The 25,919-nt window shown below is 38.0% G+C and overlaps 2 protein-coding genes across 2 annotated transcripts; both read right to left on the bottom strand.

Moving 5' to 3' along the window:
- Positions 1–6,887: 6,887 nt before the first annotated feature.
- On the bottom strand, positions 6,888–12,456 carry lta (lymphotoxin alpha (TNF superfamily, member 1)). The gene is made up of 6 exons (XM_074652428.1): positions 12,381–12,456; positions 10,702–10,825; positions 9,817–9,868; positions 9,650–9,676; positions 9,463–9,495; positions 6,888–7,311 (listed from the first exon to the last, which is right to left on the bottom strand). Exons 1-6 carry the CDS (start codon positions 12,437–12,439, stop codon positions 6,947–6,949), a joined length of 660 nt encoding a protein of 219 aa, XP_074508529.1. The 5' UTR covers positions 12,440–12,456; the 3' UTR covers positions 6,888–6,946.
- Positions 12,457–21,730: 9,274 nt separating this feature from the next.
- On the bottom strand, positions 21,731–23,837 carry glrx3 (glutaredoxin 3). Its single transcript, XM_074652792.1, has one exon. The coding sequence runs from the start codon at positions 23,785–23,787 to the stop codon at positions 22,798–22,800; it is 990 nt and encodes a 329-aa protein (XP_074508893.1). The 5' UTR covers positions 23,788–23,837; the 3' UTR covers positions 21,731–22,797.
- Positions 23,838–25,919: the final 2,082 nt, after the last annotated feature.

The following is a 25,919-nucleotide window of genomic DNA, read 5'->3' as shown; positions in this document are numbered from 1 at the left end:
GGCAGAGTATTAGGGCCACATTGAGGAAAAAAAATAAATGTGAGATTTTCGAGAATAAAGTCATAATACTATAAAATAATAATAAAAAATTCTCGTAAAGTTATGACTTTAATCTCGTAATATTAAGACTTTTTTCTCATAAAATTATGACTTTAATCTCGTAATATTACGACTTTTTCTCGCTATATTTTGGCTTTATTCTGTAAATCTCAGATGTTTTTTCCCTCAATGTGGTCCTAATACTCCGTAGTACATTGTCTCTTTGGCCCTCACTGCATTAGACTTATATTCTATATACTTAGACTATAAACTGTGTTACCTTCATCACAATGCTCAAATGTTTTGTGGCTTTTTTTTTAATTCTGCCTAAAATTATTATTTTGGCCAGTCACTTGGGGCAATGCAACAAGATGTAGTGTAAACAACAACTGTGACATATAATTTAGAAATTGATGTGGGCAACTTTTTAGCAACAGCTGCCTCTTTAGCTACACATCCTACAGACATGGACCAACATTAGCATCCATTTGGACTCGTGTTTCTGTCCACCTGACGCAGGTAAGTCCGACATTCACTCTCTTTTTTAGCTCAAATGGGTTATGGGTTGAGGGGTTAGCAACGGTTAGCCAGCTAGTTAGCCCATTTCACAATAATATATATGATGTTACATTATTGTATTATAATTGTAACCTTTATTATGGAATAAACTGTTAGTTAGTGAAACACCTCAAGCTGGACTTCCTTCCTGTTAGCGAATACAAGGGAGTACTGAGCTTTTATTGTGAAGGGAAAGCGGAAATGTAATGTGTGTATGTGTTGATACATGTGACATAATGATTGATTCATTAATGTGTTCATCACCTTAATGTTGCAGCTGGTAAAAGTGCTCATTTTAACTACTTTATGCTATGACATACTACTTAATAATACACCGCAGTTTATTAGTTTATTTTTATTTAGTATTAAGAATCTGAATCTGCACATAGCTAGTAACTAATATTGTCAAATAAATAATTGAAGTAAAAAAGTACAACATTTCCCTCTGAGATGTAGTGGAGTAGAAGTGGGCTATTAAGTTACATAAAATAGAAATACTAAAGTAAAGTACAAGTACCCTAAAATTGTACTTAAAAGGCCCCATATCGTGCTCAATTTCAGGTTCATACTTGTATCTTGTGTTTCTACTAGAACATGTTTACATGCTTTAATGTTTAAAAAAAACATTATTTTTCTCATACTGTCTGCCCTCTGTCTGAAACGCTCCGTTTTAGTGCATTTCAATGGAATTGCAACGGAATTGCGTTGCTAGGCAACAGCTTGGGTCCATGTTTACTTTCTGTCAGCTGATGTTATTTACATACACTGCAACAGGAAATACACTGGGACACATTTAGAATGTTTATGTTTAAAACCGTGTAATGATCTATATATTTTATATTTGTGACATCACAAATGGACAGAAATCCTAACGGCTTGTTTCAAACACACAATTACTGAATACAGGCTGTGTGTATTTCTCCGTATATTGAGCGTTTTGATCGTTTAACAGTATTTATATAGCACTTAAACCTGCTTTATAATATAAAAGACATGAAAATCTCACTTTTTACAATATTGGACCTTTAGTACTTGAGTAGCTTACAGTCCACCACCGCTAGAGCACAAAATTATTTACCAGAACACAAGTTTTAGTCTCTTAATTTTGCTTTCAAAGTGCACCAGATTGATGCATTTAACTTTAAAATATACAACATTTTCTTCCAGGGTAGCATGCCCCTGGACCCCCGAGGTCAGGATGATGGTACCACCTCTGCCTCATTTTGAGCCAGGAAAAACCCTGATAAAGAGCAATAGACATCTTTATTCTACTGGTCAAAATAGTCAAAACCAGTAGGAACATGACAAAGTACAGATAGCAGATATTGTAGACAAATTCGAACTTCAAACACCAATATAATCTGTTTTGGCTGCGTGAGACAGATTCAGTTACTGTAAATTTAGTCACAGTCAATGTGACTAAGAGACATTTGCAGTTTACTCTCTCTGACCTTTGAGGATGCGCAAAGCATGCAAACACTTTCTCAGTTTCACATACTGTCTGGCTTTTTAGCAGAAGTTGGTGGTAAAGTGCCTTGCTAAAGGACATCCCAACCAACAGTATTTTTTTAGGGGAGGCAGAGAGTAATGTTTTGAGATTTACCCTGTGTCCGGGGATTTAAATGTCGCATTCCAGTCCTAGGTCCACTTCTCTAATCTTTAGGGCATAGATTCCTGCATTTCATAAATGTGTTTGTCAGGCGATTCCTCCTACGCTTGTTGATCTTTGTGGCCAGAAAGTTTGAACTTTGTTGCAGCAAAGTTTGTTGATTTATTTTGCTTTTGCAATACACATTTCTTCCTCCTTCATCTGGAAACTCCAAAAATTACAGCTTGATTCTAAAATGAAGAGAATCTTTCATTTTTTAAACACATTTCCCCACTATAGTCCAACTCTTAGTATTTGATCTCAGACAGTTAAGACTATCACATGATGGACACTTGGTTCAGCATGAGCATGCACATGTGACTAAAGCTACTTTTAAACAAGCCAAAAAATATATACAGAAAAAAACCGCACTGTAATACAGGAAGTACATCCTGTCATCATGACTTAAAGTCAGATGATTGACATTTGGGAATATCATGACTGACAAGACACAGGGTGTGATGTTTTCCCCCTTCTTTTGTAGTATTGCATGCAATACAAAGACACAATTACACAAAATAAAAACAGCCAATTCAAGCTAATATCATCTAATGGTGGCATGCGTGAGGCAGGAAGTGTGAGGCACATATAAGGAAGCGTCATTTTTCAGCATTTACATTCACACACAATATCTATCTTAACTTTTAATACCATTACCTGTATATACACTTGAGGAGATGGCTTGATGCAAATATTTTAATCACAATAGTGACTTGAATGTAGCTGTGAATGTATTGCAATATATCGCAATATATTGAATCGTAACCCCATGATACGTATCGTATCGCCAGATTCTTGCCAATACACAGCATACATACCCTACCCGTCAGACATCCTTTCAGATAGGGAACTGAAGCCGTTATGTCCATCTGCTCGCTTCGAAGCCACCAGACTCCTTTGGCAAAAAAAACCCCGGAGACTTTCTGAACATGCATAAAAGTAAACCAGCAGTAATTGTAAAAATCCCTGGAAAAATGACTATAAAAACGCAGAAGAAACTATTAGAGGTATGAGATTATTTGATACACACCAAAGATGCCCTGCACATTAAGCATAATGGTTCACAAAGGCTTAAAATTATTTTAATTAATTCTATTAGCGTTTGATTATGTTTTTATGTTGCCCTTTTTTTGACTGAACAAGAACATTTCTGTTTCTGTGTGAAACTCAAAATGTCATCACTTTTGCTAAGAAGCCGACACAAATGACAGGCCTGACAAACTACAAAGGCACAAGGGAACAAAGGAATAAGTGTTGTGGAGAATGTGTGAGGAAGTCGGCAGCCTAAGATACCTGTTGGAGGTGATGTCATGCTGCCTGCTTTCTCTAAATCCTGGTCTTAAAGTGGCCCACATGTCCACAGGTTGTGTGAACACTGATAAGGTGAAGGCCAAGCGTGGGCCTCACATAAAGGGAATGTTTTCAACGTCACCTAAAGTCAAGTCAGACCTGTTTAGAAAGTACTGACAACAAAGTGGGTGAATCACAAAGCAAGTAAAGTGTGAAATACAAAGCCAGAGAGTGTGTGTCCATGGGTGCATTTGTGCATTTATGAACTTATGTCTTTTTGAGGATTGCTTTTGACCGGAAGAGTGAAGACATCTTGGAAAGTGAGGACAGTTTGGATAGACATTAGGTTCAGGGTTTAGGATTGGGCTAGGTTTAGAATTAGAGTTTAGAGAATGGCCTTTTAACCGGTTAGTGGCACGACTCTGTAGATGGCAAGGTCGGCTGGTGAAATATCTCAACAACTATTTAATGGATTAGCATGACATTTTGTACATACATTCATCATTTCCAGAGGATGAATCCTACAGACTTTGGTGATCCCCTAACTTTTCCTGCAGCGCCACCATTTGGTTTATTTGTGGTTTTCAGTTACATTTCTTGACAACAATGTGGTGGATTGCCATTAAATTTGGTCCAGACATTCATGTCCCCCTCAGGATGAATTGTAATAACTTTGGTAATCCCTTAACCTTTCATAAAGCTTCATCATCAGGTCAGCATCTTCAATTTGTCCAACACTTGTGACTAAATACCTGTAAAACGAATGAGATTCCCATCAGCCCCAGATGTACTTCCAGTTTGGTGCTAATCGGCAAATGTTAGCATGCTAATACGCTAAACTGAGATCATGGTAAACATCATAAATGCCATACATCAGCATGGCTGTGTTCGAAAAACTCATGCCTTATAATGGTAGGAAACCCTGCTGTTTATTCTGGGATCATGTTGGCTAAAATGTTGGTGACATTCTTATATAAACAAACACGCATGTAAACACAGCGTCGTGGTCTGTAAAAATATTGAGGTCATGTCCACATATTGTCCAATAAGTCGATATAGTAATTATTGCAACAGGCCTAGCTGTGATTCATTTGGTGCTGAGACATATCAGCAGCTTGATTAGTGTACAGTTGAGGGAAAAATACACAATAACATTATCTGTGACTAAGTATTAGCTCTTATTGCAAGACCAAGCTGCCTACGCAAGGAGTCTTATCACAGGGCGTTTTTTGTTCAAATATGTCTGTGGATGTGTCGTAAAGGGGAAGCAGTATGACTGATGTTGCACCAAATATGTAGCTTCCTGTTCTGCACCTGCTGCTCAATGCAATGACTTATTAAAGTTGTACAGCGTCATGTACTGTACTGTGTAGAGTGTTAGCCTCAGGGCAATAAGATGAGCAACACTACGTTTTGTGTTGGCAGGGTTTTTTAACAATACTCTTGAGGTTTCTCAGGCATCTGTGGTGTCTTTATAGTTTGTGTAAAAAGATTTTAATTGATCGATGACTTGAATGCGTTGTGATCTGTGATCTGTGGAAATAATAGTGAGTGGGTGATAACACAGTACATGCAATCTTTCATGTCACCTCTTATTTGGGGAAAGGTGGCACCACCGTGTGGTCAGCTGGAAGCTCAGTGCAAATAAAAAGGACACCGTGGCGAATAATACCATTTTTATTACTCTTTCATTTCCCTCACCTCCTTGAAACCAAACCCCAGCAATATAATATTCCATTTCATAAATTACACAAGAGCATAGCAGTGAAAATAAACATATTCATGCCCCAGACAGTCTAAGTTAACATTCATTTACAATGCAGTTAATTTAAAATTTTACAACACCTCCAAATGCCACATGGTTTTAAGAGTCAGAACCAACTAGCATACTTAAATGTAGAGACTTTGCTAAGGTTGGACTGATACACTATGTTGTTTGGCTAATCGATGGAATATGAACAAGTGACCTTTTATCAAAGGGTTTCGTCAATAAAATCTTTGGTTAAAACTTTCCTCACCCTACCTGATGGAGCTTTCAGCATTTTAGTGTTCCATGATTTACTGCCCTGCAAACAATTTCATTCAATAATTGTTGATCCCTGAATTTCTGTGATTGTGACTACAAAATATCAGAAGAAAGTACAGGTGATGAACAGCCTTTGTTGAAACATAATATGATATATAATAAAATAATTTCAGTAGGGGTGTAATGATACATTCATATGGATCAATGTATCGATTCAATGGTCAATGATCCGATATCATCAATGCAAAGTGAAAACAACGATACATATATATATATATCATCTTTAAGATATATTTGAAATGCCAAGCGCAGCTCCTTCCTAAACATTCAAACTGTGCTTAAACATGAGAAATGTAGCACTTTATAGTGAACAACAGGAGGTCTATTTACATTGTTTTCAGATTGTTTGTCATTTAAATTTCTGGAAAAGCCCGGTAATAAAATTGTCAAATCATAATTTTGTTGCTTTTTGTGAGCTGATATCCCCTGAATTGAATCGAATCGAAATCGTATCGTGGCAGACTGTGTGATATCAGCAAATATCTAGGGCTGTCAAAGATTTGTTTTAACGCCACTAATGTCTTTAACGCATTAACACAACTTGCAATTTTTAGGTTGCAGCGGGCTCAAAGCTTAAAGCTAGAGTGAAGATACTGACACCACATGAAACTACAAAAACCTAAGGAATCCATCAGTACCAACCATGTCATACTATCTTGTCGGGAAGGAGGCTAAGTAACGTTCCAAACTTTTGGCGAAGAAAAACTGGCCCTTTCAAAGGGGTCCCTTGACCTCTGACCTCAAGATATTTGAATGAAAATGGGTTCTATAGGTACCCACGAGTCTCCCCTTTACAGACATGCCCCCTTTATGATAATCATATGCAGTCATAGTCAAGTCAGCACACTGACACACTGACAGCTGTTGTTGCCTGTTGGGCTTGAGTGCCATTTTATGATTTCAGCTATTTCAGCAATTTTTTATGCTAAATGCAGTACCTGGGAGGGTTTCTGGACAATGTTTGTCATTGTTTTGTGTTGTTAATTGAATTCCAAAAATAAATAAATACATACATTTGCAGAAAACAAGTAAATTTGCCCACTCCCATGTTGATAAGAGGATTAAATACTTGACAAGTCTTCCTTTAAGGTCCATTTTGAACAGATAAAAAGTGATTAATCGCGATTAACTATGGACAATCATGTGATTAATCGCGATTAAATATTTGAATTGATTGACAGATATTGTATCGTTGTAAAAAAGAATCAATATAATATTGTATCATGATGACAGGTGTGATTTACACCCCTAATTATGTCCAACATACCAGTCCAACCCCAAATGATTCTCTCTTGTATAGTAACAAATCCTGGAGACCTGCAATGCTAATGAAGCTTGTAGGCACCCCAGAATGTCGACTTGCTGTCTGTTTGATGATCACCTTTGATATCTATGCTGACACTGTCCCCGTATTTGAGTTTGACAATCTTGGACACCCACACAGTGCCCTCTGTTGTGTTCGGGAAGGTCCCCTCAACCAATGACCTCACACTTCTACCAGGCGTGGGGTTTCTTTTCAGAAACACAGATTTGGTCTGATTTTTCTTGCTGCTTTCTTGGAGCTTGCTGAAGGTGACCTGGGCATAGATGAAGTAGAGGCTGCTCTCCTTGCAGTAGATGGAGTCTTCGTTCAGGACAAGGGAGCAGGAGGTACACCCGAGGGTTGAGTCTTCCCACTTATCCTCCTGAGCTATAAGAAATTTGACAAACTTTTCTTTAGTTGCGCAGCTATACAAACATTTTCACCTCACCCATGAAACTTAAGGCGGTGACATATGAGACCTCTTAGGCTCAGATTGAAGTTCTATCATCTACAGAGGCCCTTTGAAACACTCAACTCAAATTGAACAAAGACATCAGGTAGACAAAGTTGATCTTACAATTAATAGCTAATTTCCTTCCATCTTGGCAGCCTAAGCATCCGTCTGATGTCTGTTGCTGTGGGCTGTAATGATATCTTAAGTCGGTGCAGCCCACATTACAGCTCTGCGTCGGGTTTGTTGAGGTTTTAGGAACCCACTTCAGAGAGGAAAAATCGCAGCGTGGTGGGAGGAACACAATGTATGAAACTGGAAACATGACAAGGCTGTATATCTATCTCAGACTGTGTGTGCATGCAGATGAATTGTGTGAATGTAGTATATGTTTATCTCTTAGAAATGATAGTTGTTCAACTATATTTATCTACTACAAGTAGATAAGGTAGTAGTACAACTTTTTATATGTACAAACAATTGGTTCACTTTAGATATGACATCACCTTTTTTTTCAATTGAGCCCCACCCATTTTAAACCATTGAGAAAGTCCCCACAGACTGTATAAGAAGTGGACATAGTTCACCGTGACGTGACATATTGGTTTGTGGAATGCTGTTTTGAGCCTTGAGTTCGGTATTTTGTCCGTCTACATCTTGATTTTTGCCTGTCGCCATGTTGTTTTTTTGCAAACAGAAGAGACACGAAAGGGTGGAGCTAAATACAACCGAACGCTGAATAAGACATTTTAGGTGACCAAAAAGATTATAATTATCTTTCATGGACTGAAAACACACTGCGAAAGGGTTAAAGTTAAAGACGAAAATACGGACAACACCCAGGCTGGACAACGCCGTGGTAGCAACCTGTCAATCACAAGGTAGCCACACCCTAAAGCATCCCCTGCTTTATGGTCTATTTAACTCTAAATGGGACCATAATTTACTAAATGAACATCATGCTGTATTGAAGAAGACTTGAAACTAGCGATTGAGACCATAAACTCATGTTTACAATGTTTACTGAGGTAATAAATCAAGTGAGAAGTAGGCTCATTTTCTCATAGACTTCTATACAATCAGACTTCTTTTTGCAAACAGAGGAGTCGCCCCCGGTTAGAAAGAATCGGAACCCATTGTTCGTAGCAAGAAGCTGATTCAGAAAATGTGTTTTCAGGGACCGTATTAGACCCACCGAGATCTGTTTCAGTGTCAGCCTGTGGGACTATTAGCCAAGATGGCTAAACTGGCACAGTTACATAAATGTCTATTAATGTGCACTGTCCCTGTAACATTAAACTGTATAAATAAATCCAAATTCCTCACTTATAAGATAAAGAATTCAAATCACAAGTTAATTTGTTGTTATTTACGCTCTGGTGCAGCCACTTCCCACTCAGTCTGCCGTTTCATCATCCTCTTCACTTAAAGACTTCCTACGTTTCTCAGAATGACTTTCAGCAGCTCCCAGAGAGCATGTCTGAACTGGTTGCACCCGGTATCCGTAGGCGTCGAGTGCGACAGCAGATTTTTATGCATTAGAAGCACAATGTCATGCAAGAAAGGCCAGGCCTTGTACTCTAAACGCATCTTGCAGTTTGGTCAGTTGAAACTTCTTTGGGCAAGAAAGTGGCATCTCTGTCTCTTTTTATAATGTAGTTTTCTCTGTGTGACCATTGAAAGTCAGTGTAAAATGACAGCTGTAGAAAGAAGATCTCGCTCTTTGAAGTTTTTGGCACTGAAAACAAACCTGACTGACTGTTGATGTTTTAGAAAGTTGAAAATGTTGCGTCATTGGAAATATCTCAAAGTCACATCTCATTGCGTATGCTTGACTAGTTATTCAAGAAACGTACAACGTACGTCACCAAACACATTTTACATTTGCCCTCAAGCTCATAAAAGATAGAACCACAGAGACAGGAGTAAAGTAGTAACTTAAACACATGCCATCTACAGCTATCTAAAAGTATGCGTGACAGGATGTTTTCTTTGTAATCTCATAAAACATCAGTTTACTACACAAGAAGAAGCGATGAAAGTGAAATCTGAATCTGAATCTGAGCCAGAAGAGGAAGTGTACTTACTCTTGGTTAGCTGGATGAACGATAGAGAGGATCCTGAAAAGAAACATAATTTAGAGGTTATTTGATTATGCAATAACTGCGGAAGTGTTCAAAGTACATTTTACTTTTTGAGTTCTGCCATTAATATCTTTCAGTTAATTCTTCTTAAAGGTTTGAGATGTGGGTAGTCAAAACATATCTAACTTACCTGTTAACTTTGAGGGAGGCACATTGACTGCAAAAGGAAAGACGAGTTAAATCCAGGTTCATTCAAGTAAATGTGGCGTGTTTTTATTAAAATATTTGTGCAACATTTATAACTTTAAAAGGTATCGTTTGAAATTAACAGTGAAATTTGTCACTTTGTCCATGTACCTGTTGGACTTGTTGGACTGACATTATCTGGCTTCGGTGTAGGGACTCCTCCCTAGAAAAGACAGAAAACAAACCATCATCTTTTGCATCATAATCATCTTCATCATCCTTGTTACTTTGTCATCTCACTGGCAATAGAGAACTACAAGTTACATTTTGTGTTCAGTGAAAACCATGCATCTCCAAAATATTAACTTTTACATGAACTTGGTGGGAAATGTGTACTTTCTAGATGATCCAGTGGGTTTTTTGGAGGGGTTTTATAAGGTAGGAGGATCTTCTCAACCAATAAAGGAACATGTAATCCATTAATTTATCTGGAAAATATAACATATAAAAGAGTCCTACTTTCCTTACTTTGCAGTAAATACAACTGCGTGTCAAAGAGGTGTTGATTTAAACTCTGTGGTACTTTTTGTGGTGATGTGATAATTTCATTGTATCCACCCCTTATGTGAACATGTGCTACACTGAGTATTTCAAACACAGCACTGATCCAGCTGCTAGGTGGTGTTGCTGCCACCTAGAGGCACCTGCTGGGAGTCTGGACTTCACTTACAGCAACAAACTGAATTTGCAAAAACAAATTGTGTTGAAATAAAGACAGAGATTAGATAGGAAGTGCTTTGTGATAGCATAACAACACATTGAAAGGCTACATCGTAATATAGTTTTAATATCGTTCACGCATTACTTATGGTTCACAGTATTTGACATTCTGAGAATTACCTAAGTGGAATTTTACAAGCACACGTGCTTCACAACATAACTTCACATGTGATGGCATTCAATAACAAAAACACAAGCTGCTCATGTGTCAGCCACCTGAGAGCAGTTGATATCAATCTAAATGTAATCTTCTCTTCGGGTGACAGATGTACTCACCTCAGTTGACTTTGGTTTGATTGAAATGACGAGTGCAGCCATAACCACCACGGCCACAGTGAGCATGCCACACCACACCTGCAGTAGCAGGTACTTATGAGAGGACTTCGACTGACACTCCATTCTGTCAAATAGACACACACACATTAGTTTTGTCATATATTTGAGGAGATTGTACTGATTTTAATCACTTCCCTGGATGTAATACCAAAGTCTGAACTTGTTTACACCCTGGCTCTTATCTTTGTAGTTTTGAGCATCATTCTTATCAATGATGGTGCAGCTTTATAACAGAGTCCATTAGGCAGTGGTTAAAAGTAACATGTTATACGTCCACAAAACCAAAAGTTATAAACTCAGATACACAGCGGGAAATCTGTTAAATGTTTTTGCATTAATATTGGGCCCCTTTCACCGGTTACACAACTAATTAAAGGATAAACCACAACATCTTTAAGCCACATCAAGAACCGGTATGCAATTACAAAAGTGCAAATAATGCCACTCACAGTGTAGCCTACTACAAAGCAGGAGAGAGGGTTTATCAAAGTGAATGAGTGGATTTATTAACTCTACCACTAGAACAACTGGAGTCTCCGACTGTGGGTGCAGAATCTCTTCAACACAAGTTCTTTCCATTCGTTCCGAAATGTCCGACTGAGATAACGTTCAAAAGCAAGCTGACTTGCCATGTTGCCCCGCCGTGTTTCTACAGTAACCCAGAACGGACAAACCAAACACGGGCTCTAGAGAGAGCTTTTCACGTTTTTACGTTACCTGAAGGCCACCGTAGTTCTCTGACATGCTTATGAAACTGCAGTAACGTGAGCCGCAGAGTGCAAAACTGCGGAGGGGTACTCAGTTGGTTGCAATCTGCAACCAGACCACTAGATCGTGCCACATCTTACACACTGCACCTTTAAGTAACTCTTTGAGGCCCAAAAGATGTGAAATTATCCAGTGTTTCAATAAAAAAAAAAAAAAAGATTGGAGAAAAGTAAAATTAAATTAAAACAAATTAGTGTAGCGGAACTTTGTTTTTCTTTAATCGTTTGATGACCCTTCAGATTTATCTTGTGACCCATTGGAGGGGCCTGACCTTTTACGGTTAAGACCCACTGGACTAAACGAGCTAACTGTATATAAAGTAGACTGCTGTTCACATATTTATACATCAGTATTAACTCAACTAATAATGTCATTTGGCAATAGATCACTCACAAAGGCCATTTTACTCTGGAACAAATACTTTTATTTTGATACTATACTAAGTATATTTAAGTGACACTAAGTGTTTTTCCGTTGTAATACTTGATAATGGTTACTTCTCCTCAAGTAAATTATCTGAATACTTCTTCTATCACTGCCTTTATAGCAAGGCAACAAGCACAAGTGGTCAGACAGTTAGAAAGTGGACAGGAAAACTGATGGAAACCTGCGTCGCTGCTCATGTAGCTTATCCTAATGAATCACAGAGTAGCTGTACTGTATATATATATACAGTATATACATGTATATATATAGGTATATATATAGATAGATAGATATACATATATATATAATTTCAGCATCTTAAACAGGCATAATGATCTTATCCCGCACACTATAAATACTGTGAAAGAATATTTTGACACACATTTAAGAGAGGAGCTATATTCCCTCACTAAATCTTGACTCACCCAGCATGTGTTGCACTCTCAGTGTCCAAATTCATCTGCTGCTCCTCTCTGAGAGACATATCAGGTTGACAGGGCTTTCCCTTTTACATGGGCCATGTAGTGAAGATGAGTTTTTTTTCTCTTCTTTAGAGAGAGTTGGGTTGGACCAAGAGGAGGAAGGAGGCTGTGGTGTAGGTGGCCCCACTTATGGATAGCAAAGTGTATTGCATGTGTGGCGACAGTGAGAAGCACCACATAACAACTGGTGTGAAACTTTTATTGGATTAATGAAACCAAATTTTTGTTTCATATAGTATAACTTTGATGTGGAAGCAAATGGCCGCCTTCAATTCCCCGCAAATGACAGTAAAAGTAAAAATTTTAAAAACTAATTGTTAAGAAATTTACATATGTTGCAGATGTAGAGATATGGAGTATTTGAATGACACATAAAGAAATAAGCCTGTGGTGCGGCCCCTCACTAACAAATTGTTTGTTGTGGGTGGTTTGTGATTTCCCACGTTTATAGGTCACAGTGAGAGTTTAACACCCATCACTATGACAGGGACTTTTTCTTCATGCCGTGCATTTGATCTGAACTAACTGTGTGATGAGGAAATGCACTCTAACACGTGCAACACGTTATGGCATTGAGTTGGTATAGAGAAGAGTGCACATCAATGGCATGGGTATTTGTTAAAGTCTCTTTTAAACTATTGATGACAACAATATTAATAAGATGTGCCACATATTTATTTTGAATGAATATATACAAACGGCTAAACAAGTGTTAACATGTGTAGTAGATTTAAAGTTTAAAAGAAAGCTCCAAAAGAGTAATTTACAGCTTCATGAAGTGTTTTTATATTTAAATAAATTAAGAAAATTGCGTTGAAATTCAGTCACTTCATTTGTTATGGGACAAACTGCACAAATTGTCATCTAACTTAAAGGTTTCATGCATTTGATTTGGTCAAGAAAGTGCAAATCACTGGCATTTTAAACTACTAATTACTACTATAACTACTATTAACTATTTATTTTACTTTTGCTGATGTTTATTTGGATCCTTCACATCATTTTTACATAATTAATGGTAATTATACATAGTTTATAGTTTAAAATGTCCTTATTTTTTGGTTTAGATGGGTACTACAGGGGTTTAGGTTGACAGAGTGATGTGCACAGTCCTCGTTCTGTTCCAAAGAATTCAAAGCTAATACGAATGCACTCCTGTCTCCTACCAATTCACATAAATTTGCAGCAGCAAGTACATTTAGAAGGAAATGTAATGTCAACCATATGACGTTTTCTATTTCCACATAATGAGGAAATGTAGCAAGAATGCTGATGCTTATTTTCCAACAAAATGTAAACCTTTTCTAACCCTAACCCTGGTGTCACCTCCCCGTTACCCCAGTGCAGTTTATAAGTGAAGCACTGAAGCCTCTGAACATAAAACTAGCCAGCAAGTACGTTTTTCAGTACATCATTTGGAAAACAACAGAGTACCTTGTGAATATAAACTGGGTTGTTTAACAGCCAGTATGAACAGGAGGAATGATTACAGCAAGCAAAGACTGTTTCAGTGTTCATAAGGGACCCTGACTATTATAAGACAAGAGTAGATGAGAGTAACCAGCGTTACAATAAGATAAGTGTGGAATGGGTTGATGATAAGAGGAACAAAGTTACAGTATTTCACATAGACATCAGGATGAGAAATCTTGGTACGAAAACAGTAGTGAAAGTTGCAGTTGTTTTTTTGAAAACACTGCCAGAGAGTGAAAGGGTCAATTTCCATTTCACTTTTTGGTTTCATTCTCACTGGGACATCCCCAACTAACCAGTCTATGTTCTCCGGGATTATGTAAATGCCACCAACTCTTTCCCACCTTGTCTCTGTCAAACACACGCACACCTACAAACACAACATAACAGACAAGTGGGCTGGGTGTGGGCTGTTGGGTGCTGTCCCCACTCAAAACAACAAACGGTTGTCTCCTGTACATCTTACCTGTAATGGTAAAATGTTTGACAGGTTCTTCTTCTCAAATGTCTCAACATAATTTCCCACTAGATGCAATAGGTCAATGTGTATGAATGGACACCAAACTAAGCTCTGTTTTTTATTCAGATTTGACACAAAATGAGCACATAAGGTCATTGTGGTCAGAAATATAGAACTGTTTGTCCCGAGACTCATCATATAGAAACCCCAAGTTGGTCTTTCATTTAAGGTTATTAGTCATCATGTCAAAGTGCAACTCTGCCCAGCAACAATATTATGTCACTCTGTTTAGAACTGTTTACAGCTCAAATTTTGTGGTCCCTTACATTGAGACATGCTTTATTATGAGAACCATAAAAGGAACAGAAAGAAGAAGAAGAAGGCACTTTATTAATCTCCGAGGGGAAATTCATTTTTTCTCTCTCTCTGTTATATATACGACACACACACAAACAGGATCTATGTATACATGTGTTACTGAGAGAGATGGAGGGGCTCTCCGGTTCCCAAGTCAAGTCCCTATGGACCGAGCTACTGCTGGCCAAAGCTCCAGCACACCACGTTGTGCTCTAACATTAAATACTTATTATTAAAAATGCAACAATTAAAGTTTTTAAAAAACTTTGATAGGAACATAGGAAGGGTTCATTAAGGGCGCTTTCACAAGCCAAAATTGAGTCAGTTTTAATCAATCCGCCTGTACTTTTTCTTTTACTCTGATAGCTACACCGGCCTCCTGTCAGTGTGTTAGAGGGGAACGAACAATGGGGTCGGTCAGCGGAGCAAGTTACAGTTAGTGGCACAGGTAGTCGCTGAGCTGGGAGTTGTGACTAAGGATCACATGGCACACTGGTCAACTAGGCAAGCAAGCAAAGACCAATAAAGGGAAACCAGCGTGAGAAAGCTAATGAGGGGAATTCAACTTCTGTTTCCTGTATTTCTGTACTTCATTATGTTTTCATATCCCTATGCATTTCCACCATCCTGGCCAATTTCAAAAATATGTGTGTTGCTAAGAGACTGTGTTTTGTTTACTTAATACCTGTGTGTCTTACTGTTGGGATGTGTCACATCTGCGGAAGCAGAAAATTGATTTAACAACCATGCTTTCTTTTGTTTTGGCTTCGAGGAAAGGTGAGTTACAAAGAAGGAATGTGGAAGTGATTAGAGGTTGCTGTGATAACAAGAACATAAAAGCAAAAACATATAGCTGCTAGCATCCTTCTGTTTATGCTGAGTAATTTGCCGGAGTCGATACCAATACCTGTGAATTTCCATGATTCTCGATACCAATTCAATACCACGGTAACAAAAAAGAAAACAACAACAATAAATCCCATGTAATTCAACACGCACTCTTTTATTAAAAACATTTGAACATTACAAAAAACAGAGGCATGTAGCCTCTAAGCGCTACCGGAGAGGCCAGACACACCGCCACCCGACGGTACAGATCAGAGTCAGCGCTCTGCACATGTTGACCGTAATCTTTCTTGTAAAATGTCCGGGGTAATCGGTAACACCGGTGTTGTCACAAGTTTATTAGCTGGTGGGAAAATTTTCCTCACTGTCACATCCCTACCAATGACCATTACAGGCATCGTACGGTACTGTAGAAAAAGAGTACCGTCACTTTTTTTAAATTTTCGGTTCTCGTGACATCCCTACAAATGACATAAATAATATAAATTTGAAGTAGCAAAAAAAATATTTAAGTCCTAATGAACCAATATTTTTCTTGGCATTTGTGATCAAACTCCGGCAAACTGAGTGTATAATCAGTGTAAAAAACAGCAGAATCTGGGCAGCCTTCATTCAAGTTATGTGAACAGGTATTTCAGTTCAGCGGCATCATGGGAATTCCCCGGGCTTCTGCTCGGTGGTTGTGGGCGGATCCTCCCCCACAAAGGTGTTTTTTTTTTCTCAACTCAAGCTGCTGTATATCACCTCTTGTTCTTTAGATCGAAAGTGACAGGTATAATGAGTTGATGAACAAACAATTACAACAACATCATGCTGACTTCACTTTTCAGCACAGCATTATATTTTTTGGCACCACAACTAACTGTTTTGTTATGATGTCATTTGGTTTTGTGAAAAAATGTTGGTACTCATTCTAAGTCTATTGTAAAAGGTGAATAAAATAACACATTTCCTGAAGGAAGGTTTGTATTTTTACTTTATTTGTTTCACTGCCACACAGTGAAATAATTGTATTGTCATCCAGGACATCCATGGCTCCAGGAACATCCTGTAAGAAATTGCGTAGAACACAAGAGCCTGTTATTTCAATCCGCAAGTAAAGTATAAAAAAATCATTAAAATGACAATGTAAGTAAAATGTAATATTCATGCCTACCTCAATGTTAATATTTAGGTGCAAAACTCTGTAAATGGAAATATGATTGCTAGATTCAAGAAACATTTTTGAGATACACAAGCATCATCTTTTATTTCCTTCAGTTATTTAAACGACAAACCTTTCTCTTGAGGTGATATGACACTTGTCAACACGTTATAACAAGCCAGGTTTTTCAGAAATGTTGTCACCACCTCAGAGTCGACGTCACTCTGGCGGGCTACGGTGAGAGGCAAAGAAGTTTCATGTGTTGGTGCAGTAGACAGTTTGATTTACAACCACACTTATTTTCTGCAATAATCCAAAACCAAGTGGAAAAATCCCGTTGGCTTTTTGTCGAGGGAAACCGTGCGATTCTAACTTATGGGTTGGCCTACAAAAATATAATTTTGTCATCCCGTGAGCACTCTATTAAGAACTTAAGGTGGAGCTTGTTTTATTACCAGATGTTGAGGTTCTGTCTTAAAAGAAACGCTTTTAAATGAATAAATACTTTCACAGAATTAGATGAGAAGATGGATACCACTTTCATATCTGTTGGTTAAATAACGCGACAGTCAGAGGCCGGTTCGCTTAGTTTAGCACAAAGACTGGAAAAGGGAAACAGCTCATTGTTGTAATTTTTGTAGCTGAATGAGGTACTCTCTCTCTCTGTCCTGTTGATATCCACCTGTTGGAAGAACATTTTGTACTCTAGGCTCATAACCATAAAAACTGTAAATTTTGGAAATAATATTTGGCATGTTGTAGTTTTGTGTCCAATCACACACTACTTGTTCTACATGAGAGTAGTGAGCACAGAAGAATTAGACTTGACAAGTTTAGAGCTATATTGATGTGATGTTTTTGTGAATTGAATTTATTCAGGTGCATGCCTGAAAAGCCAAAAATCCACCGACCAGAAATTTCGGTAGTGATTTTTAGCATTACAGATGTTTTTAACGCTCAGGGGTTTTCCCCACCCTGCTAAGAATAAAAGTCTGGGAAAATTACTGAATCCCTGTGATGTTTTGGGTGAAGTTGTTGCATTTATTTTAACACTGGTACAAAATTCCCATCTGCAAAAAAAAAACCAGTTGGCATCCAGACACCCGTACCTATTCATCTCTAAATGCAGGTGGTACTGTAGTTACCTTCCAGTTCCACATCATCCCTCTCAGGACGTATACGATAGGTCCAGGTCTCTTTCATGCAGTTATCTCCTCTATTTGAAAAGATAAATACACATTTAGCATGAAGCAGTGTTATATTTCATTATATCATATATATATATATATATATATATATATATATATGACACAATAAGATAAACATGACATCAAGACTTTCCTTTTTGAAACATTCATTAACACCTTTTACACTCTCTCAACTTCACTTCCTTAATTCTGTCTATTTATGATCCGGGTTTTTTTTAGTTGTTTCTGTCTCGTTTTAAACCGGCTGTAAAGCAGTTTCACACGTGTAACCTTGTTATAGAACTAAAACTCACTGTGATTGGTTTGGACAGAGCTCAGATTAGTGTTGTCAGTGGAGGAACGTTACTAAGTACATTAAGTACAAGTTTAAGGTTCTTACTTACTTTCTTTATTTCCACTACAATTCAGAGGGAAATATTGTACTTGTTACTCCACTACATTTGACAGGTATATTTACAAGTTTCTTTTAAATTATTTTCTGCAGAATGATTACTTTTACCAGAGATATTTCAGAAAGGAGACAGTGCACTGAGAGTCACATTTATGAGATCTGGCAACTAACGTTCGCGAACGCCCTATCTAACTAATTACGTAATGCTAAATATATTTGTTATGCGTAATGATAGCAAAAGAAAATATAAATACATTATGCAAATATAATCACGCCATGACCACGTGGGCTTAGGAGACAGGAAGTGTATACCATTTCAAACCATCGGCGAAGCTTGAAATGCGTCATCTTTGTTGTAGAGATATTTCACTTTTGATACTTTATTTATCTGAAAATACTTCCTTTATTTTTCTTAAGTACTTTACTTTTACTTATAATGGGGCATTTTTTACATAGTGGTAATGGTAATTGTACTTATCTGAGTAGTTCTTCCACCACTGGATATTGTAAATGAATAAATTATGACCCAATCCAGACTTCAACATTTTGTTATGCCTCCACGCCGGCAACAGCCATGGTGAGAGACCTTACGTTTTCAGGTTGTCAATCCTTCTGTATGGACCATTCTCGTGAATGCGATATCTCAGGGACACCTGGAGGGAATTTCTTCAAATTTGGCACAAACGTCTACTTGGATTCAAGGATGAGCTGATTCGATTTTGGTGGTCAAAGGTCACTGTAACCTCACGTCCGTCCCATTCTTGTAATATCTCAGGAACACATTTCTTTGTATTACTAACTGCTATGTAGTAATTCACTTAAAAACTGCATTTCAGATCAGTTATTGCCATGAATATCATGTCAAACCCTCAATATTTCTGCACATTATAATATTCTTGCTTCATCTCATACTAGTTTTGGAGAATGGTCCTTTGACCTCATTATCATCTCATGATGTGTGTTAAGAAACACCTTCTTGTTCAGACTTTCATGTTGTGCGTGCGTGCGTGCGTGCGTGCGTGCGTGCGTGCGTCAGTGCGTGTGTGCGTGTGTGCGTGCGTGTGTATTTGCAAGTATTTGCTGCCTCACATGTGCATATGTCCGGTCAGCAGCAGTGTGTCATTGACTGGCTCTTCCATGGTGAACCACAGGTTGTCCAGTTCTTTGAACTTGTGGATGTCAACGTCTCTGGGACTGGCTGCTGCTTTAAAGTACCATTTCCCCAGATGCTAAAAGAGACGGAGACACAGAGAGGTGGCATGACAGCGTGGGGTTGCAGTAACGGTGCAGGAACAAAACCTATTTTAAGATATAAGACCACAGAGAAAGACCACTTATGGAAAGAACAGAGGGGGTGGAAAGAGTGTCTTTGTGGCCACGTCTTCTCTTTGTAAATCTCCCTTTATCTGCAGAAATGCCGGTGCATTACTCAATTCCCATGACACACTTAACTACGGGGTATATATTAAGACTAACATTAAAATTAGCTCAAATGCATTCACAAATTACAAAATGTGTCATAAACATCCGTGGAAAGTAATCCAAAACAAAGTGAGAAAATAGTCAAATGTTTGTACTCCGTCATAATAAGTTGCAGTATGTGAGTTAACAGAAAATCCAAATGTTTTGTTTCTCACCTGCTGATGGTCGACAGTGTTGGCATACAACTGCTCAGGAACTGTACAGGGAACAAAAACCTGATACAGTAACCCATATAAACCTATGAACCTGATCAGAATGTCTGTTGGTCCTCAGGGCACAGGAATGTATTTAAAAGAGGGTGGGTGTGTGTAAATTATTAACATGTATGGCTGCAATACCCTTCATCTTTAAAAGAGCTGAATAACGGGTTAAATATTGGGTGTCTCTGTCCCTCTAGCTTTAGGATAAACACATTTATACCAAAATGAATCATTCTTTGACACAGCGAGCTTTACTCATGCTCCGAAATCCGCTCAAAGGAGAAACTCACATAAAAGCCGTCTTCATGAGGCCTTCTGAGTCATCATGTAGGAGGTGGTGGTTTCCTTTAAATTACTTCAACAAAGCAACAGTTAATTATAGAACGTGTCTTATTATTGGCAGGTAAAAAAAATGCTACAACCTCATGAGCCATTTATGAAATGCTTAAAAAACAGAGAATTGCTAATTAGTTTGAGTTTGGTCTGTCCCGACTGAAGAAGTCCCACACACTCCGTCAACATATACATCTACTAGGAATCATTTACTACTCATTTGAAGCTAACTGTACTTTTTAATCATCCTATATTATTATTTGTCTGTCTTTTTTGTGTTTTAGAGAAACAATTGCTGACAAAATATGTTGGTTATTTTCTCTGTTAATCATTCAATTTTCAATCATTCAATCTTTTGGTCCATAAAATGTTGGAAAAGTATGAAAAATCTCAATTTCAGACAGCCCAAGTTGACATACTCAAGTTGCTGGTTATGTCCGAGCAAAAAGTCCAAAGATATTTAGTTTAATATTTTAGAAAACTAGAAAAAAAACAGCAATTATTCACATAGGATGACCTGAAACTATTATATTTTTGCTTAAAAAGCATTAAATAATGACTCAATTATAAAAAAGTAGTTGCTGTCTGAGTAACTGTTTCAGCTCTAACATGTTATCATGTGGTGATTTTATGGTCTGAGGTCCAGTTATGTTTGAATTTGACATGTACCTCCACAAGGTGGAGTCAAACAAGCTTGTGTGCACACGTTACACCTGTAAACACTTCTCCAGAAAACAGTCATTTTGATGTCAAGGGCTTCTTACATCAAACCCCACTGATCTTCACACGTCAAGGCGATAGAATTTTACCCAAATGAATCACATCTGCAAATGTTATCTTGATGGAAATCCACATTACAGATACAGATCTTGCATATGATGCAGTGTAAAATCATATTTAGATTTGTTTAATTGCAATCTGTTCCTCCATGCATATGTTTAATTCTAGGTCCTGCTGCTGCACACTTAATTGTAAATATTTTACTAAAATGAGGAGAGCAGGAAAACATTTTTCCCTCCTGACATGCACACTACAGTATGATGTGCAGATAATTACTACCTTTGTGAAGCTTATATTTTTGTGGCTGTAGTTTGCAGAGCTGTTCCATTAGAAAGCATCTTTTGTTATGTGTGTGCCTTTTACTTTGTTCACTCCTTGTTGTTAATCACCAGTTTGCAAACTTTGAATTTAATGGGTGAACTACAGCTAAGAATTGTGGCTGTGCTGCACTTATGGTTACAGAGACACAACAACATGCAATCAAACAACTTCCCCACCTACATATTAAAGGCCTTGTTGTATTATCGTTTTTCAATATGATATTTGTTTGGTTGCCCATGGATTCTACAAAGTGATATTTCACAGTTAATGGAAGTAGCACCAAAAACAACACCAAATCTTAAGTTTTTAATAATTGTTTAATTAGAATGTCACTGATGAACAAAATACCAATGAAGTGCCACCTAGACTTAGTCCTAAGCATTTAAACCAGAGTGATTATTGGATGTAGATAAACAGTTTTTCTGTCTTTCAGGTGAAGAAGGCGTGGACAGGATGGGATGAAACGTCAGAGGCTGGGTAAATAATGCTGATCTATATATATATAAACCTGTTCTTAAGTGTGAGGCTGTGAATACTGGAAGGAGAGATGTTACCCCAACAAATGCAGACAACGGATGATGTGAACTAAAGCCAGCTGTTCTCAGTGTATTTCTCCAGACGGATTTATAAAATTAGGTCAAGCACAGGGATTTCACTTTAACACATTTTTTAAGATGTATTTTCAAGAATTACTAAGAAAAAAACAAAAGTCAATTCTCATTAACTGCTTTTTCCATTTTTGACTTTTAAAGGGACCGTTTGTAACTTTTTAAGCGTATAAATGTACCGGGTCGGGACACATGCACAAACGCGCTCGCATATGCGCTCTCGCATATGCGCGCTCGCATATGCGTTCTCGCTGTCTCGCTCCACCTCTAGACGTGAACGCGCGCTCACTCCACACTGCAGGAGAGTTAGTTTAGCTCTGAGAATATCTAGTGAATGTACAGTGGACGTTTGTGCAGAAATAACTGCTGCAGCTCCTCCAGACCAACAGAGGTTTCTCGTGTCTTGTGAAGTGACGGGGCTCCGCAGCGAGTAACGTTATCGCCTCCGACCAAAACTTGGTCGAGCAAGCGCGAGCCCGACGCTGACTTTTGTTGACTTAACGGCCACAGGTGTCGCTGTTAACAAGCATTTCTGAAAGTTACAAATAGTCCCTTTAAGTAGAACATGGACCGAATCCGAATGCTACAACAGTTTGGTTATATATGTAAAACAATTCGATCATTCAATCTAATGTTTCTCTTTATAAATTCTTTCCTGGCTCTCTGGTTAATGTGACATCAGTGACACAGAGCCGATCTGGGCATGGTGCAGTGGCTTCTTGTTGGCTCCTCTCTGGTGGTATTGGCAAAATCCACATTACGACGACTCCCCCTTCAGCACTGACACCAGGTCTCCACTCTCCTTCAGCTCCTTGAGTATATCCAACCCTCCGATCAGGTCTCCTTTCACGTAAAGCTGTGGGTAGGTTGGCCAGTTGGAATAGGTCTTGAGCCCCTGTCGAACCTCTTCATCCTGCAGGATATCAAAGGTGTCATAATCCACCCCGGCTGCATTCAAGATCTCCAGTGTCTGCATGCTGAAGCCACATCTCGCAGTCTCCTTGTCGCCCTTCATGAACAGCATCACCGGACTCTGGTGGATGATGACCTTCAGACGATGCTCCAAGGTCACAGCCTTGGGGCAGGTGTTCTCCAGCTCTCCAGACTCAGCCAGCTCCTTCACTATGTCCACTCCTCCCACCAGCTCTCCATCGGCATACAGCTGAGGGTATGTGGGCCAGTTGGAGTAGATCTTCAGGCCCTGTCGGACCTCTTCATCGGACAGGATGTCGAAGCTGCTGAACTGGATGTTGTGCTCCTTTAACAGAGCCACTAACTGCTTGCTGAAGCCACAGCGAGGCTCTTGAGAGGAGCCCTTCATGAAGAGCATGCAAGGAGCAGCGTTGATCAGCTTCTTCAGCTTCTGGTTCAGGTCTGTGGTGGAGGTTTTGGTGCTTTCTGCAGCTCCACCTGGACTACCTGTGACCTCCAAACGCTGCACCTGCTTGGCCAGTTCAGGTGCATGGGCTCCGTCCATGCGGTCCACCTTCTCGCCTCCCTTGAAGAAGAGGAAAGTGGGAACAGAGGCGATGTCGTACTTCTCAGAGACCTCCGGCAGCGTTTCCGCCTCCAGCTGGATGAACGTGGTGCTCGTGTGTTGCTTGGCCAGCTCGGACATGACCTCGTTCATCTGGACGCACTGAGGAGCCCATTCCGCCTGGAAGTGGACCACAGTCAGGCATTTTCCAGCTTTGGTTAGGAAGTCTTCAAACTGCTCATTTGTTGTCGCCTTCACAAGATTCGCCATTTTTCTTTTACTGTTCTTCTTTGGTGTTTTTTGTTAGGTTGAGCAAACCAGCTTATAGGTGCATTACTGTCACCTACTGGACTGGAGGAGTGGAGCAGTAGGTTGGCAGGAAAAAAATAAAATAATATAAATATAAATATAAATAAATAAAAATACAATAACAATAAATAAAAATGAATAATAATAATAATTATTATTATTATTATTATTAATAATAATAATAATAATAATAATAATAATAGAAGGGAATTGCTATCAGGAGTAGATGATGTAATATTGCAATGGGGAATGTGCTAGAAAGTACACAATCTTCTAATTAATTACTTAAGGGCAACAGGAATAATGGAGAGAATTTTATTATTATTATTAATAATAATAATAATAATAATTATTATTATTTATTTTATTTGTATTGTATTTTTATTCATTTATTTTTATTTTATTTCTCTCCATTATTCCTGTTGCCCTTAAGTAATTAATTAGAAGATTGTGTACTTTCTAGCACATTCCCCATTGCAATATTACATCATCTACTCCTGATAGCAATTCCCTTCTATTATTATTATTATTATTATTATTAATAATAATAATTATTAATAATAATACTAATTATTATTATTATTATTATTATTTATTTTATTTTTATTGTATTTTTATTTTTATTTTATTTCTCTCCATTATTCCTGTTGCCCTTAAGTAATTAATTAGAAGATTGTGTACTTTCTAGCAGATTCCCCATTGCAATATTACATCATCTACTCCTGATAGCAATTCCCTTCTATTATTATTATTATTATTATTATTATTATTAATAATAATAATTATTAATAATTATTATTATTATTATTTATTTTATTTTTATTGTATTTTTATTTTTATTTTATTTCTCTCCATTATTCCTGTTGCCCTTAAGTAATTAATTAGAAGATTGTGTACTTTCTAGCAGATTCCCCATTGTAATATTTCCATCATATACTCCTGATAGCAATTCCCTTCTTTCTTTGTCATATTTGTTGCACTCTACTGGACTGGAGTGTGGAACAGTAGATTGGCAGGAAAAAATAAAAATAAATAAAATAAAATAACAATAAAATAAAAAATAATAAGATATGATAAGATAAGATTAGATGAAGCTTTATCAAACCCCGGAAGGAAATTCAGGTGTCAAAGCAGCAACATCAGCAAACAGAGTGAAACACAGGAGAGGTACAGGTATACAAAAATTATAAAAACAATAATAGAGATATAAAAGATACAGCTCTTTTTTACTGTGTTAGCTAATGCATCTTGTTTTTTGCACTATACCCTTTGCTGCTGTACACTGCAAATTTCCCCACTGCTGGACTAATAAAGGAATATCTGATCTTATCTTATCTATCTTATCTTATAGCTAAGTAATTAACGCCACAAAAACAGTTTTTTCCCCATGGCAGTGGGGCTCTCCAACAGCCCATCCGCCCCCCTGTGACTGTCTCTCCCTCACATACACACTACTGCCTCCCCCTCCCCCCCACCGCCGACACTGACTCTCCCCCTCTCTCAATATTTGCACTATCTGTTTACATCTGTTTATAGCTTATTTTGTAAATTGTACATTTTATTTTATTGTTATTTTATTCTACGTTTTTTATCTATTCTTTTGTAATTATACTGTTTGACTGCACCAACAAAGCCAAAGAAAATTCCTAGTGTATACCCCTTACACCTGGCAATAAACACCTTTCTGATTCTGATTCTGATTCTCTTTATGTATGTGTTTGTTTGTATATGACGAATATAATAAAGTTTCAAACAAATAGGTGCTTTGAGCTCACTCGTGTCAGTCAGTATTTATATAGTATTACTGGAAAAAGTAATTGGCAATCATTTTTATGGCCTTCAGCGATGTAAAATACAGTTAGAATAACTCTTGTGTCTTCAAACAAAAGTGTGAAGACACCCCATCACATGTGTACAGATGTAACAGTAGATCTCTGTTATTGTCCCAGATGTGGATGGCAAGGTGATACATCTTATGGAGCGGGCACCCCCGCCGCCCTCCCATTCTGGCTCAGGGTCAGGAGGCACTTCAACTGACAGTGGACCCTCCTCATCCTCTCAGGGAACATCACAAGTTCCTCCACATGATCGCA

The sequence above is a fragment of the Sebastes fasciatus genome, chromosome 12 (genome assembly GCF_043250625.1).
Source record: "Sebastes fasciatus isolate fSebFas1 chromosome 12, fSebFas1.pri, whole genome shotgun sequence".
Lineage (NCBI taxonomy): Eukaryota > Metazoa > Chordata > Actinopteri > Perciformes > Sebastidae > Sebastes > Sebastes fasciatus.
The sequence above is the reverse complement of the archived record's forward strand: the minus strand, read 5'-3'. Positions and strand labels throughout refer to the sequence as shown.